The sequence below is a fragment of the Podarcis muralis genome, chromosome 14 (assembly GCF_964188315.1).
Source record: "Podarcis muralis chromosome 14, rPodMur119.hap1.1, whole genome shotgun sequence".
Classification (NCBI taxonomy): domain Eukaryota; kingdom Metazoa; phylum Chordata; class Lepidosauria; order Squamata; family Lacertidae; genus Podarcis; species Podarcis muralis.
The window spans coordinates 46125820-46141661 of record NC_135668.1 but is presented as its reverse complement, the minus strand read 5'-3'; the positions used below and the strand labels follow the sequence as shown (position 1 = coordinate 46141661).

The window sequence follows — 15842 nt, the reverse complement described above, 5'->3', positions numbered from 1 at the left end:
GTGCGCCCAATGCAATTGCGTTGCAGCCTTCTCTGCTGTGGAATGGCCTCCCCAGATTAGTTCACCTGCCGCCTTCTTTACAGTCAGATCCAGATATCTCCATCCTCATCCCTGTAGAGGTGTCAGGTGAAGTGCATGGAAGCACATCTCCAGTTATGGGCCTGTCTGAGAGCCAGGAAGGGATGCAGCAATGTTACTCTGGAAGGATGCTGCCGCCACCTACGGTATTAAACCCACAACCGATGCAACGCTGACTTGCATTCTCGTGTCGCGGTGTCTTCTTCCAGGAGAAAGTTGACCGCCCGGCTCCAGGAGGCAGAGGAGACGGCTGAAACGGCTCAAGCCCGGGTGGCCAGCATGGAGAAGAACAAGCAGAGGCTGCAGATGGAAGTGGAAGACCTCACTCTGGATCTCGAGAAGGTACCCGATTCGCAGTTCCCAAAACTGTTTAGGGAAGTTTTTAATGACTGATGTTTTAATGCATTTTTAAATCTTTTGTTGGAAGCCGCCCAGAGTAGCCAGATGGGCAGGGTATAAATAGTAAATTATTATTATTATTATTATTATTATTATTATTATTATTATTATTATTATTATTATTATTATTGTCATACCTCATGTTACGTTTGCTTCAGGTTGAGTGTTTTCAGGTTGCGTCCCCCAGCAACCCGGAAGAACCGGAAAGGGTTACTTCCGGGTTTCGCTGCTCACGCATGCGCAGATGCACAAAATGATGTCATGTGCATGCGCAGAAGTGGCGAATCATGACCTGCACATGCACAGACGCAGGTTGCGTTCTGCTCATGTTAAGAATGGGCCTCCGGAACGGATCCCGTTCGCAACCAGAGGTACCACTGTATTATTAAATGCCCTGCTTGACTTTCTCTCCCCAGGCCAATGCAGCCTGCGCAGCCCTGGACAAGAAGCAGAGAGCCTTTGACAAGATGCTTGCGGAGTGGCACCAGAAGTGCGAGGAGCTGCAGCTGGAAGTAGACAACTCCCAGAAGGAGTGCCGCATGTACATGACAGAGAACTTCAAGCTCAAGACGGCCTATGAGGAATCCTTGGAGCACTTGGAATCTGTGAAGAAGGATAACAAGACCCTCCAAGGCAAGTGTTTCTGGGGCTGTAGTTTCTCTGTGCTAGGAAATAGGGTGGAGACAAGATTTGGTTCAGTTCCAATCAGAAGGCGAACTGATCTAATTTTCACTTTCTGAAATACAAGACACGGACAGAAATACAGCCCTCCTTCGAAATTTGTGCTTCCATGAATTTTCCCTTGCAGTTATTAAGCAAAGTAACACATGAGAGCCAGTGTGGTGTAGTGGTTAAGAGCGGTGGACTCGTAATCTAGTGAACTGGGTTCGCTTCCCTGCTCCTCCACATGCAGCTGCTGGGTGACCTTGGGCCAGTCACACTTCTTTGAAGTCTCTCAGCCCCACTCACTTCACAGAGTGTTTGTTGTGGATGAGGAGGGGAAAGGAAGTTGTGAGCCACTTTGAGACTCCTTAAGGTACTGATAAAACGGGATATCAAATCCAAACTCTTCTTCTTCGTCTCCAAAAATGCATATTCTAGAGCCAGGGTCAGCAAGGTGTACCTCGCCTGGGCCAGTTCACTCCCGGGAGATCGCTCCGTGGGCCAGATTGTGTCTGCGCCCACAGAAGCGCTGCACTGTGCCGGTTTAGCGCAGCATGCAGGGACTTGCCGAGCAGGTGGCTCGGTTCGGGGGTGGCTCGGGGGCCATTTAAACGACCCCCATGGGCTGCTTGTGGCCCATGGGCTGCAGGTTGCTGACCCCTGTCCTAGAGTGAAATGTGCATAGGAATGCCTATATAAGTGAAAATAAACATACGAAATGCATTTCATTGGAGGAAACCACTTACAAATGTGTGCCTGTTAGGCAAAACTACATGCAAAAATTGCTTATGAGGAGAAATTCGCACTCAAATGTCGATGAGTTTCCATGAGTTGTTTTTAAATCACAAATTGGTGCGGACGAATGAGAAATGTGGTGGAACGGAAATGGAGAGATTTGTACATCCCTCCAGTTTGCAGGCCTGAAATACCACGGAAGCATTGAAAAGATTTGTGTGTGTGCTTTTTCCCCCCTCAGAGGAGATTAAAGATCTGATTGACCAGCTGGGCGAGGGAGGGAGGAGTGTCCATGAGCTGCAGAAGATGAAGAAGAAACTGGAGCTTGAGAAGGACGAGCTGCAGGTGGCCCTGGAAGAAGCAGAATCAACCCTGGAGGTAATGATTCCTTGTTTATTTATTAAGCATTAGTAGGACTTCCCCTGCGTGTGGAGACAGGCTCTGGAGCAGACAAGACCAATAGAGGGTCCAGTGGTCAAGAAGGCAGTTTCTGCATGTGCTGTAGAGGGAAGTGAGGGGCAGATGGGGCTCATCTACCTGGGAAGGCAGCCCGTCTAGGAGAAGGAAAACTCTGATCCTAAACCTCCATGGCCTTACGGGATATCTTCAGGAGAAGAAAAGGCTAAGGAGTGAAACCTGCACAAATCCAGAATGTGGTTCCTAAGACGGTTGGATGGCACCTTGTACGCCTCCTGCCAGCAAAGACTCTCCTCCCTGAAAGAGAGGGGAGTGGTTGTGGGCGGGAGCCTGAACACCGCTCCTAGCAGGGGGCGTTGCCCCCTGCCTCCAGCTCACCTGGCTGGCGCTCATGCCCCCCCCCCCCGGTGGCCGTCCAACCAGGTGCCATGGGGGGGCGTGTCCAGCAGCCTTTATGCTGCAGTGCCAGCCTTTCCCCGGCCTCATTTCTCTTTGTCGTCCTGTACGCCTCCTTCCAGCAACTGCTGCAGCCAAGCTGCTGCCAAATGCCTTGCTCTGCTTTCCTTCGGACCACATCAGCGAGGTCAAGGGTGTGTGTGTGTGGCTTGTCATGTGGGCAGCCCAGGACCTCCATGCACACCGCCCAGGCTTGCACCCCGGGGAGGTCACTTTGGTGCTGCAAATGCAGCGATTTGACTTCACCCCCAGAGGCACACTCCGTTGCGTCTCGAGACAGATGAACGCCAACACGAAAAACATGAGCAGCCTCATTTTTTCAGCATTTCCGGCCCTGCAAAGGGCATCGCCATCCATATTCCATTGGCCTCCTGCTCAGTGAGAGGAAGTGGTGCTTCTGAATGCCAGTTGCAGGAAACTGCAAGGGGCAGAGTTGCTGTTGTACTCAGGTGGCCATGAAAAGCCTGGAAACAGGATCTGAGCGTGATAATACTCTGCACAGCTGCAATTCCCAGCAGCTGGTATTCAGAAACATCATTGCCTCTGACCATGGTGGCAGAGAATAGCCATAAGCCGAGCTAGTAGCCTTGATTGATCCTAAGATTCGGGACGCGGGTGGCGCTGTGGGTTAAACCACAGAGCCTAGGACTTGCCGATCAGAAGGTCGGCGGTTCGAATCCCCGCGACAGGGTGAGCTCCCGTTGCTCGGTCCCAGCTCCTGCCAACCTAGCAGTTCGAAAGCACGTCAAAGTGCAAGTAGATAAATAGGTACCACTCTGGCGGGAAGGTAAACGGCGTTTCCATGTGCTGCTCTGGTTCGCTAGAGGCAGTTTAGTCATGCTGGCCGCATGACCCGGAAGCTGTACGCCGGCTCCCTCGGCCAATAAAGCGAGATGAGCGCCGCAACCCCAGAGTCGTCCACAACTGGACCTAATGGTCAGGGGTCCCTTTACCTTTACCTTTAAGATTCGGATATGCTATGACAGGCTTCCTCAACCTCAGCCCTCCAGATGTTTTGAGACTACAATTTCCTTCATCCCTGACCACTGGTCCTGCTAGCTAGGGAACATGGGAGTTGTAGGCCCAAAACATTTGGAGGGCCAAGGTTGAGGAAACCTGTGCTATGAGGTAGAGAGTAAAGAATAATGGTACATGAAAAAGAAAATAATAATAAGCTTGATTGGCACCTGAGCGTCTAAGGTAAGTGTTGGGAGTTATGTTCCTTTGCCGAGCTTGAAGGGGGTTCCAAGTCCTTTGCCCCACATCGCTCAGACACCCATAGCTGATCGGTCCCTACTAAAGTAGTCAATAGCTGTTTTCCCCTTTAAAGAGCCTGTCATCCACACGTCTCCTTGTTTCTGCCGACAGGTGGAAGAGAGCAAGCTCATCCGCATCCAGCTTGAACTGGCGCAAGTCAAGGCAGACATTGACAGGAGGATTCATGAGAAGGAGGAGGAGTTTGAAGCCACAAGGTATGGAGCGCAGAACGCGTGCGAGAGGCAGGAAGCGGAAGGTTAAAACTGGGAACAACAAAAAAAGAAGTATTTGAGAGAGATGAGGTTCTCCCCTTTTTAATCTTTGTTTTAATCCTCACAACCACCCTGCGAGGTAGGTTAGGCAGAGACGGTGGCTAGCCCAAAGTCACCCAATGTGTTGAGTGGGGATTTGAACCCTTGGTCTCTCTGTCCCTAGTCCAGCACTCTAGCCACTGCTCCACACTGCCAGCCAGTGAACATTACTTCTCATTTTATAGCTGTTCTATTTGGAACACTTGTTAACTTATTTGGGATATCAGTGGTTGTGGGATTTTGAACTTTCCTTGGTCTAGAAAAGTGGCTGGTGTGTGTGTATGTGTGTGGTTTTCTTTCTGGTAAATATTTCTGCAGCCTTCCCTGCTGCCTGCATTCCCCGATTCGAAAAAGCCCAAGTGGGGAGGTATAAGTTCACAACATCTTCCTCTGGCCTTTTATGGGAGTGCAGGCACCTGAGGAGGCTGCAGAGGGCAGAATGCTAGGTGAGGAGGTTTAAAATGAAAGGAAGGAGACTTGGCAAGGTAACTGCATCAAAAACCCATATCCCATTCATGAGATTTTCATTGACCATTTCAATCCTCTTTGATAATTTTCAGACGGCATTTCTGTATTCAGTAATGTACAATGATGAAATGCAGGATAATTTTTTGGCACATTAGAGAGAGAGAGAGAGAGACAGACAGACAGACAGACAGACAGACAGACAGACAGACAGACAGATTAGTGTAAGATCCCCAACTGAGCTTCATGACTGAGAGGGATTGAGACACTAGAAGAAGTCCCCGCAAAGGAAGAATGGATACAAAAACTTATGGAACATGCAGAAATGGCGAAACTTACCGGAAGAATAATAAATCAAGAAAACAAACTTTTTTTAATAAAAGAATGGAAATGGTTTATTGAATATTTACAGATAAATTGTAAACAGATAAAAACATTAGCAGGATTATTGTAATAACCTGCCGTTTTATAAAAGTATATATTTACAGTAGATAATTAAACGAGCAAGTTAAATGAATTTGGGTATGCAGAAGATATTAAAAAATAAATTTAAGGAACCGCAGAAAGAGGGGGGAGGAAGTCAAATTTTGAAACGTTAAATTGATTGTAAAACTAATGAAAGGTATAAATTTGAAAAGTATAAATAAAAAACTAAGGGGGTGGGGGAGTGGAATTGAGACAAATGGATGCCTTTGTTCTCCTCTGCAGGAAAAACCACCAGCGGGCCATTGAGGCCCTTCAATCCAGCCTGGAGCTGGAGGCGAAAGGCCGGGCTGAGGCGCTCCGTCTGAAAAAGAAGATGGAGACCGACCTGAACGAGATGGAGATCCAGCTGGACCACGCCAACAGGAACAACAGCGAGCTGGTCAAGACGCTGAAGAAACTCCAGCAACAGATCAAGGTGAGAAAAAGATCATGAGGAAGGGAGGGAGAAGCCAGGCGGAAGAGAAAATGGTGCCTGGAGGGGATGGTCTTCTGAGGAAAAGCTTTGCAGGTTAACACAAGTTGGAGAAACCCCTGGGTTGCTTGTTCTCCTCAGACAGAGCTGGCAAGGTTGATCTCAAGACCTTCTGTGGTCTTCTTGCGTGTTCTACCTCTGAGCCAAGGCTCTTGCCCAGTCAAAATGTGAACCGAAACGCCTTTCTTTCCAACACCCTACACTGAGCAATGGCTCTTTTCAGGGCAGATTATGTACAGTTTGGCAGAGTTCAGATTGGGGTGTGGACAGACTGGTCTACAACCAGTGTAAATGAGATGGAGTTTGATAGGCCAACAGCTTGACTCAGCCTAAGGCAGCTTCCTAGGTACAGGTTGTAGCTATCCAAGTTCTCAGAGTAGACCCATTGAAATGAGTGGAACTGAGTTAGCCACACCAAACGATGTTGCTGATTTCATTATTTGTAACCCACCCATCTGACTGGGTTGCCCCAGCCACTCTGGGCATAAAAGCACAATAAGACATCAAACATTAAAGACTTTCAGACGCAGGGCTGCCTTCAGATGTCTTCTAAAAGGTGTATAGTTATTTATCTCCTTGACATTTGATGGGAGGGCATTCCATGGGGCGGGTACCACTACTGAGGAGGCCCTCTGCCTGGTTGCCTGTAATTTCACTTCTCGCAGTGAGGGAACCACCAGAAGGCCCTCAGAGCTGGACCTCAATGAACGTGACTAATATTAGGTACAGTGCTGCATGTCCCATGTGCAACCCATCTTGTGGATCTGGGGTGGTCCCCAGCCTGACTCCACTGGCTACTTTTCCACCTTCAGGACCTCCAGATCCAGATGGACGAGGATGCCCGCCAGCATGAAGAGCTCCGGGAACAGTACAACCTCCAGGAGCGTCGCCTCAGCCTTCTCCAAACGGAGCTGGAGGAAGTTCGCACCGGCCTGGAGGGCAGCGAGCGCTCCCGCAAACTGCTTGAGCAGGAGTTGGTGGAGGTCTCCGAGAGGCACAATGAACTCAACGTCCAGGTGAGGACAGAGGACCTGCCTGTCCTGGGTGTGGTTGGCTGACTAGCTGGGCAGTTTGATGTGCAGCATGTTGAACCCGTTGGTAAAACTAAGCAGACGCACGCCCTGCTTAGACCAGCCAATGGAGAGTGGTCCATTAGGGCAGCGCTCCTTCACTAGTCTGTCTGCCCTTAGCCAGCCCCTAGAAGTCATCGACTGGCTGGACGCAGAGGAATGATGGGAGGAACTGGCTGGGGAACCCTGAAGGGAAGGAGGCTCAGAGCCTGGACAGTGGTGGTGGGATGCCGCCGAGTAGTCAGACTGGGAAGAGGATGTATCAGAAGCTGAAGAAGTAACAGGGCTTAGTGAGATGGGAGAGTCTGTGGCAGATAGAAGTCCAGAATCAGAGGCACAAGCTGAAGCAGGAGAGGAGGGAGGCCAAGGGGCAGAGGTGAGCCCAGGTGGTGAAGAGTCATGGGTGTCTCCCCCTTCTGCTGTGAAAAGCTCCCCTCCCTGCTGGTCTCCCAGAACCAGCAGAGGCATGAAGAGGGTGGAGGAGAAATTAGCCTCACACAGGAACAGTCTCAAATTGTTTGGGGGAAAACCCTGAAGATGAGGGGACAGACAGCTGTGGGGAGGCGGGGGCTTTCAGTCTCAGCAACTGATTTTATGTCTAAGACCCAACGGGAAGGAGCTGTTTTGCTTGTTAGGCCGCACTCTCCGCCAAGTCTGTGAAAATAATGTTTTGGCAAATAAAGAGTTAACTCCAACCTTGAATGGTGTGATTTACTGCTGGCTCATTCTTTGATACTGCCCGTCTGTCTTCTTACTTGCCGCCAGTCCAGATGGTGGCACTCCCTGTTGACTTTCTCCTCCTTAGTCGCATTATTGCCCCTTGCAGAACTCAGCAGGGAGGCAGGGACCAAACTAGACTAAGCTGGCTCTGCCTGTCACTGGTTTTGGTGCTACCTGTTGTGGGTCTCCTTGCTTTCTGTCCTATCAGGCCCAGTGGCACCAGCCATCATCACAGGCAACTAGCTCAAAGCATGCAATAAAAAAAGCAGCATTCAGGCATTAGAACAGGCAGTCTGTCTCTGCATTTCTGCAACAACTGAGGCAATTGCTTACCCCAAACTCTTCTTTTCCCTCTGCAGAACCAAAGCCTGCTGGTGATCAAGAGAAAACTGGAATCTGACCTCCAGCGCATCACTAATGATCACGAGGAGCTCATCAGCGAGTTCCGAACGGCGGACGAGAAAGCAAAGAAGGCAGTGGCTGATGTGAGTTGCATCCCTGCCGAATAAGGCTCAGGGATAATTATAGCCTATTATTTTTATGGTGGCAAATAGAAAGGGATGATCCTTTGTGTATCAATAATGTGAGGTTAAAGGATGAGGAATCTCATACTCTTCATTCATGTTTGTTTATTTTTTAATCACACCTCGGTCAACTCCAGGCTATCACTATTTTGCAGAAGGGACTGTGCACCGAAAATTAAGGTTTGCACAATTAAATTGGATTAAAGTGCTCTGGTACAACCATTTAAAAAAAAAACGGGCTATTTGCAGTTAGGAAAGTGATGGGGAAAGTACACAGAGACCATCAAATACAGTAGATAGCATTGCCTCACTTTCCTACAAAGATATCAGGATGCACGCTCAATAAACAGGTTGAGGCCAGCTACTTGCGTTCCATAGCCCTGAGTATCACTCAACATTCCCCTTCCTTCCGTTGGGCTGCTCTGAATACATGAGATGGAGCCGAGTTCTGACGCTTGCTGCTCTTGGTGATTCTAATACTTACTACTTACCCTCCCCACCCCTTCCAGGCGACCCGCATGGCAGAGGAGCTGCGCCAGGAGCAAGATCACTCCATGCACCTGGAGAGGATTAAGAAGAACCATGAGGTCACCATAAAAGACCTGCAAGTCAAGATGGAGGAAGCTGAGCAAATGGCCCTGAAAGGAGGGAAGCGAACCATCATGAAGCTGGAGACCAAGGTAGGAGGACGCTTCCCCGTTGCCTCTGACCTCGTCCCCAAAATATGCATGTTGCCAGACCAAAGATGCACAGAGGTGCTGAATCTTCAGATTAACCCCAGACCTGCCGGGAGCAGAGAACCTTCTTCACCATGAGGGCCACAGAAAAGGCAGTTAAGAGGAGAAATCATTACTTATTTTTTAATCGGCATCTGTCTCAAGAGACAATGGAGTGTGCCTCCAGGGGTGGAGTCAAACTGCTGTGTTAGCAGCGCCAAAGCGACCTCACAAGCCAGGGCAAGGTGTATGGAGGTCCTGGGCTTCTCACATGACAAGACCTCTCTGGTGTGGTCCAAAGGAAAGCAGACCAAGACGTTTGGAAACAGCTTGGCTGCAAGAGATGCCAGAAGGAGCCATACAATGCGCCATCCAACCGTCTTAGGGACTCCACTCTGAATTTGTGTGGGGTTACTCCTTAGCTGCTTCTCCTCCTGAATATGTCCTGCAAGGCAGCAGAGGTTTAGGATCAGGGTTTTCCTTCTCCTAGATGGGCTGCCTTCCCAGGCTGACAAGTCCCATCTGCCCCTCAGGGAAATCACAGAGGTGAATAGAATGATGTGGAGGAATTGGACAGAGCCAGTGTGGTGTAGTGGTTAAGAGCGGTGGACTCATAATCTGGTGAACCGGGTTTGATTCCCCGCTCCTCCACATGCAGCTGCTGGGTGACCTTGGGCCAGTCACACTTCTCTGAAGTCTCTCAGCCCCACTCACCTCACAGAGTGTTTGTTGTGGGGGAGGAAGAGAAAGGAGAATGTGAGCCGCTTTGAGACTCCTTAAAAGGGAGTGAAAGGCGGGATATCAAATCCAAACTCCTCTTCTTCTTCAGAGAGAGGTTTCTTTCTTTCTTTCTTTCTTTCTTTCTTTCTTTCTTTCTTTCTTTCTTTCTTTCTTTCTTTCTTTCTTCCTTCCTTCCTTCCTCCCTCCCTCCCTCCCTCCCTCCCTCCCTCCCTCTCTCATATAACACTAGAACTCATGGTCACCCAGTGAATTCAGTAGAAGACATTGTCTTAGGTCCCTTGGAAAGGGCTGTAGCCCTGTGGTAGGAAATCCTTTTTGCCCGCTGGCAGTTCCAGGTTCAGCCCCTTGCCCAAAACCCTGGATAGCTGCTGCCAGTCAGTGTAGACAGTTCCCAGCGAGAGGGACCAAGGATCTGACTCAGTTTAAGGTAGCTTTCCACATTTCCACGGCCTCAATCTCCCCCACCCCCTTTTCCAGATCAAGGAGCTGGAAACAGAGCTGGATTCGGAACAGAAGCGCCACGTGGAGACGATGAAAATCGTGCACAAGAATGAGCGTCGCCTGAAGGAGCTGGTCTTCCAAACGGAGGAGGACCACAAGACCAACCAGCGCTTGCAGGAGCTGGTGGAGAAGCTGCAGAGCAAGATGAAGACCTACAAGAGGCAGATCGAGGAAGCTGTATGTACCAGGAGTGGCCTTGAGCATCATTTCTCTCTTCCCCTGCCTCCTCCCTTGACAGGCACATTGACTAGGGGGTGGGGAATCGCAGGGGCTTCCAAACTTCCTTTTTAGCTGCGGGGCTGAGGCGGGGGAAGCCCGAGCTTCCCCCGACCCCAGCCCCCAGAACAGGCTGCTATCCGCAAGCCTTCGGAGCCCAGCGGGAACTCCCGCTGCGCTCAGAAGGCTTGCGGATAGCTGCCTGAAGCCCGGGGAGCGCAGCGGGAGTTGGCACTGCACTCCCCAGACTTCAGGCTGCAGGCTGCTATCCGCAAGCCTTTGGAGCGCTCCGAAAGCTTGTGGATAGCTGCCTGAAGCCTGGAGAGCGAGAGGGGTCAGTGCGCACTGACCCCTCTCGCTCTCCAGGCTTCAGCGAAAGCCTGCATTCACTCCATAGGACGCACACACATTTCCACTTCATTTTTGGAGGGGAAAAAGTGTGTCCTATAGAGCGAAAAATACGGTATTTTTAATTGCTTCTTTCGTTTCTTGTGTTCTGCTCTATTGCACTGCAGTCTAAATTCCATGGAATTCAAATTGGAATGTGATAAAAATCAACGCATAAGGAATAAAAGAAGCCCTTTTATTTGAGAGGGCCATCAGGCTTGCTTAAAGGGTGCATGATGTGCAGATGTGACGTCGCTGCCACTTGCCACCATCTGCCACCTCACTCTGCTTAACATCAGGGATCCCAGTGTACTCTAGGAACAATGCATTTCGGCTTCGGTCACATCCACAACACGCATTTTAAAGCACATTTAAAACACAAGTCTCCCCCCACAGAATCCTGGGAACTGTAGAGTGCTGAGAACTGCAGCTCTGTGTGGGTGTAAACTACAGCTCCCAGGATTCTTTGGGGGGGGGAGCCACAATTGTCAGGAGTTCCAGCTTGGCCCCACAACTTTGGGTGCCAGAGACCGTGGGTGCCATGCAGCGTGCATGGCCCTGGCACTGAAATTTGTGAGTGCCTGGCCCCTTCATGGGGAATTTTGTGGGTGCTCGGGCACTCAGGGCCTCAAGGAGTTGGCGCCTAGGATGACTGTTAAAAGTGGTACAACCAGTGGAATATTGTTACTGATGGATAGCAACCCCGTGAAGCACTCCGGAGTCACCCCTTGTTCCATGTAAAGCTTTTATTCCAGTTGCAGTCTACCTCATCCTAATTCACACTACAATTCCCATCATCCCTGACCATTGGTCCTGCTAGCTAGGGATGATGGGAGTTGTAGTCCCAAAATAGCTGGTGACTCAAGTTTGAGAAACACTGCTTTAAACCTATTAGCTCTCTCCCAGTTGCTTGTGAGGCTGACTCACACCTCACACCTCGCGAGTCAGCATTTCCACTTAACACAGAGTCGATACTTGCAACACTCCCAACAGCTATGAATGTAAAAGTGGTAGAAATGTGTAAAAATATATGGTGCGGGTGTGTTCCTGTACGAGACCTTTGGGGAAACGCAGGCATGCATCCGCTCCCAGCAAATGACCGAAAACTGTTTCTCAAGCCGCCCAGTACAAAACAACCAAACTCTTTCCCCCCACTTCAACTCCCTATAGGAAGAACAGGCTAACCAGAGTCTGGCGAGGTACCGGAAGACTGTGCATGAGTTGGACGATGCCGAAGAGAGGGCTGGGATGGCCGAGTCGGCCCTGAACAAACTACGCACGAGGCACAGAGTCTCAGCTGGCAAAGCATTCACCTCCGTAGAAATAATCCAGGTGGCCAAGTCCTCCAGCTCCTCCAAGTCAACGGCTGAGGAATAGCTCCCGTCTCTTTGAACCTGCAGCTGGTAGGTGTGCTATTTCTGCCCTGGTTTTTAAGTGATCTTGGAGGGGCTCCCTTTAACCTTCTCTCCCCCCCTCCCCTTTTATGAAGATCACCCATTCTGAGACCCCACAGCTAATTCTCCCCTGGCCTCCTTGCTGGCTCAAGTAGGACCAATTCAGCCAGCTAGCCCTCTGTATCCTTTTGCAACTGACGTTGTCCCAACTGTGCTTAACTTTGCAGGCGGATGGACGAAGCATCTCCATGCAGCTGCCTCTTGCAGGACGGCTTCCCTAGTGAGGACTGGAGCAGCTTAAGGCAATGGAAAAGACACTCAAGAAGGGAAGTTGGAAGTGAAAAGAATGGGGAGAAATGGCGGTTAGCAAAGCATCCACCATATACAGGAGCTTGAAACCCCATCTCTTCTCCCAGAGAATGTTTTATTTACCAAGAAGGTTATACTGATATGTTTTCTGAGTTGGAACGAGTCTGTTCTCCACACACCCTGCTTGCATTTTCATGTCAAGGACGGAAAATGTTACGAAGGCGAGGCCTCAGCTGTCTCCTGCAAAATAGTCCTGAATGCATAGTCTTAATAAAGCTTAATCCCATAGAAAACAACCTTGGTGAGCTCTTATTCTTTCTTTCCACGGCTGTGCATGGATACGTTGGTTTAGCAACGATTTTGAAGAGAGGAACTGTTTGCTTTTCTTGATTTGTATCCCGCCCTTTAAATAAACGCCCAGGGCAGCTTATGATACAAAATAAAGGGTGCATCAAATACTTAAATAAAATACTTAAAAATACTACAAATAAGAGGAACCTCTGGCCCTCCAGACGCTGTGAACTACAATTCCCATCAGCCCAGCAAGTCAGAGATAAAGGGAGTTCTACCTCAGAAAGATCTGGAAGGCCAGAGGTTCCCCATGCAGTGGTACCTTGGTTTTTCAAGTGTAGTCTGTTCCGGAAGACCGTTTGACTACTGGAACGTTCGAAAACCAAGGCGCAAAGGCGTACATGTGCAGAAGCCGTTCGACCTCCGAAAATGGAAGCATTTACTTCCGGGTTTTCGGCGTTCGAAAACCAAAACGTTTGGCTTCTGTGGCATTTGAAAACCAAGGTACCACTGTACCTCCTTCACATGTCTATTCAGAAAGAAGTCAATGTAAGATAAATACAGTTATGTGGGTTTTCCGAGCATTAGAACATTTTCTGGGAGGGGAAATGCTATCCAAACTAGGGCGATATGCCGAGGGCAAGTTGTTTTCAGGGTTCCTCCCCTTGATGCTATATATAGCATCACAGACTCTCCCTGCTCACTAGGCCCTTCAGCTTCTTACACCTCCTCCCTGTCCTTCTCCCACGCATTGTCCCACCGCCATTCCCAGGGCTCTGATTTTTCTTCCTCTGGGGGTTCCCCAGCTGGTTCCTCCCACCATTTCTCTGCATCCAACCAATCCACGTCATCATTTATCTTTTCCACTCTTCATTCTAGCAACCTCTCCCCTGTTCTTAGAGAAACAAAGTTAAGTGGGAAAGTTGAGAGATTACCGTAAAATATTTCTGCCCAGCTAAGATTTGCTGCATTGTATATTCCTGCTTGGGGTGGGTAGACACTCAAATATAGCTCCAAAGTGTTTCATTTCCCCCACCAACAAAAGACCTCTTGGAAAATAATACTGTATTAACATGGCGCTGTGTTCTGTTCATGCATTTTTTAGCTGCCCTAGTTGCAAAGCTTTTAATCTGTAAAAACCTTAAAAAAACAACCCTCCTGCCACAAATCAATGCAGAAACAGGGCGGTCATTCATGCTCTCACCTAGTATACTATTGATACCCAATTTTGCAGATTTATCTGGAGAATTAAAGATGGCCATCCTTATGTGAACTTGCTTAGGAGCAGGGATGGGCACTAAAAACAAAGGCTTTTATTAAATTCAGTAGTTCTTGCACCCAATGAAATGTATGTAAGACAGAACAATTCTATATGCAGGAGTAAGCTCTGAAATTCAGTTGGGCTTGCTCCCAAGCAAGGGTGTATAGGATCTGAAAACTCTTCTACTTTAGCGATCACTTGTAGCTGAGTAAGGTTGTCTTCCATAAACACGGTTTTAACAATGTGACTGTGGAGGCTAATTCTGGACCCACACATCCATCCACAGTGGGGACATTGATTTCCGGGTGGGAGTTGATCACGGTGTGGATTTGCCAAGCGTGCCTTCCTCTTAGCACGTTTCTGTCGGAATGGGGAGGGGGGTTCGAAAGGCCAGCTGGCTCAGCCCCAGCTGGAGCGTCTCCCCTCAGCCTTGCCGCTGTGGAGATTCATCGACCTCTGCTCCAATGTGCATCAGCGACTCAAGCTTGCAGACTTGAGACACTTTACTCAGCAGTGTAAACTGCACAACAGAAGAGGCTTGAGGCTGTAGACACATACTAAACTATGCATTTATTATACATAAATCAGGACAAAGAAACATGTCGTCTCTCCTTGCCCTTTTCTCGGAGTGAGACTAAAAACAAAAGCAATACAGAGCGGAAGTTCTGCTCATTCCAGCAATCTGTGCTGGAATGTAAACAGAAATGTGACACGCAACAATCCCATGTCTGCAGCAAAGGGTGGAATGGAATTCCCAACAGTTTCTCCCTTGCGTCTTGAGTTTGAGTGTCTTCAAAGCCCGTGACACCTTTGGTAAAGGCTGTTCTCCAACTGGAGTGCTTGCAGGCAAGTGTTTCCCAATTGTTGGTGGGACGCGGGTGGCGCTGTGGGTAAAAGCCTCAGCGCCTAGGGCTTGCCGATCAAAAGGTCGGCGGTTCGAATCCCCGCGGCGGGGTGCGCTCCCGTTGCTCGGTCCCAGCGCCTGCCAATCTAGCAGTTCGAAAGCACCCCCGGGTGCAAGTAGATAAATAGGGACCGCTTACTGGTGGGAAGGTAAACGGCGTTTCCGTGTGCTGCGCTGGCTCGCCAGATGAAGCTTTGTCACGCTGGCCACGTGACCCGGAAGTGTCTCCGGACAGCGCTGGCCCCTGGCCTCTTAAGTGAGATGGGCGCACAACCCCAGAGTCTGTCAAGACTGGCCCGTACGGGCAGGGGTACCTTTACCTTTACTATACTACATTTTTAAAAAATTGCCTTGTTTAAACCTCTTTTGTTGACCAGCAGCATTACACTTTCCATTTTTAAGTTTGGAATAGAGTAGTTGCTTTGAAAGACGATAATCAGGCATCCGCACAACATGACCAGTCCAATGAAGTTGATGTTGAAGAATCATTGCTTCAACACTGGTGATCTTGTTTCTTCCAGTACACTGGTTCGCCTGCCTTCCCAAGTGATGTGTAATTTTTTTGGGAGACACCATTGATGGAATCTTTCAAGGAGCTGGAGATAGCATTTATAAGTGGTCCATGTTTCACAAGCATACCGTAAGGTTGGTAGTACAATAGCTTTGTAAACAAGCATTTTGGTTTCCCTGTGAAATGTCCAGAGTTCTATGAGAAACACGACTAGAGCCAATGGATGGCAGGGAAGTAGGAGTAACCTCTGAACTCTCAGAGCCGTTCAACAGTAGAACAGTTTGCCTTGGCTCCTCCTGTGCTTAAGCAGGGGGTCAGGTGGCCATCTGGTCAAGGACACCATTGAGATATCCTTGAACTGATCAAGAGACTGGATCGATCAACAAGATCTCAGCCTTGCAACACAGCCCCTTTGCAGGTTTACTCCAAAGTCCCACTGAACTGAATGCAAAGGTTCATCCTATGTCCTGCCGTGTTCAATGAGGCCCCCAGAAAAGTGGGCATGAGATTATCGTGCGTTGACCCAAGGGTCATCTAGTCCAACCTCTGCAATGCAGG

General features: G+C 49.3%; 1 protein-coding gene across 1 annotated transcript in view; it reads left to right on the top strand.

Annotated features, from left to right (window-relative positions):
• Nucleotides 1-12613, top strand: part of MYH16 (myosin heavy chain 16) — a 55928-nt gene extending 43315 nt beyond the window's left edge. Inside the window, exons 34-44 of the mRNA XM_077918623.1 lie at nt 288-420; nt 894-1110; nt 2117-2253; nt 4117-4220; nt 5490-5682; nt 6552-6755; nt 7889-8014; nt 8563-8733; nt 9988-10188; nt 11785-12017; nt 12236-12613. Of these exons, the coding sequence (XP_077774749.1) occupies nt 288-420; nt 894-1110; nt 2117-2253; nt 4117-4220; nt 5490-5682; nt 6552-6755; nt 7889-8014; nt 8563-8733; nt 9988-10188; nt 11785-11991 (1693 nt within the window). The 3' untranslated portion in view covers nt 11992-12017; nt 12236-12613. The remainder of the gene's footprint in view (nt 1-287; nt 421-893; nt 1111-2116; nt 2254-4116; nt 4221-5489; nt 5683-6551; nt 6756-7888; nt 8015-8562; nt 8734-9987; nt 10189-11784; nt 12018-12235) is intronic.
• Nucleotides 12614-15842: the final 3229 nt, after the last annotated feature.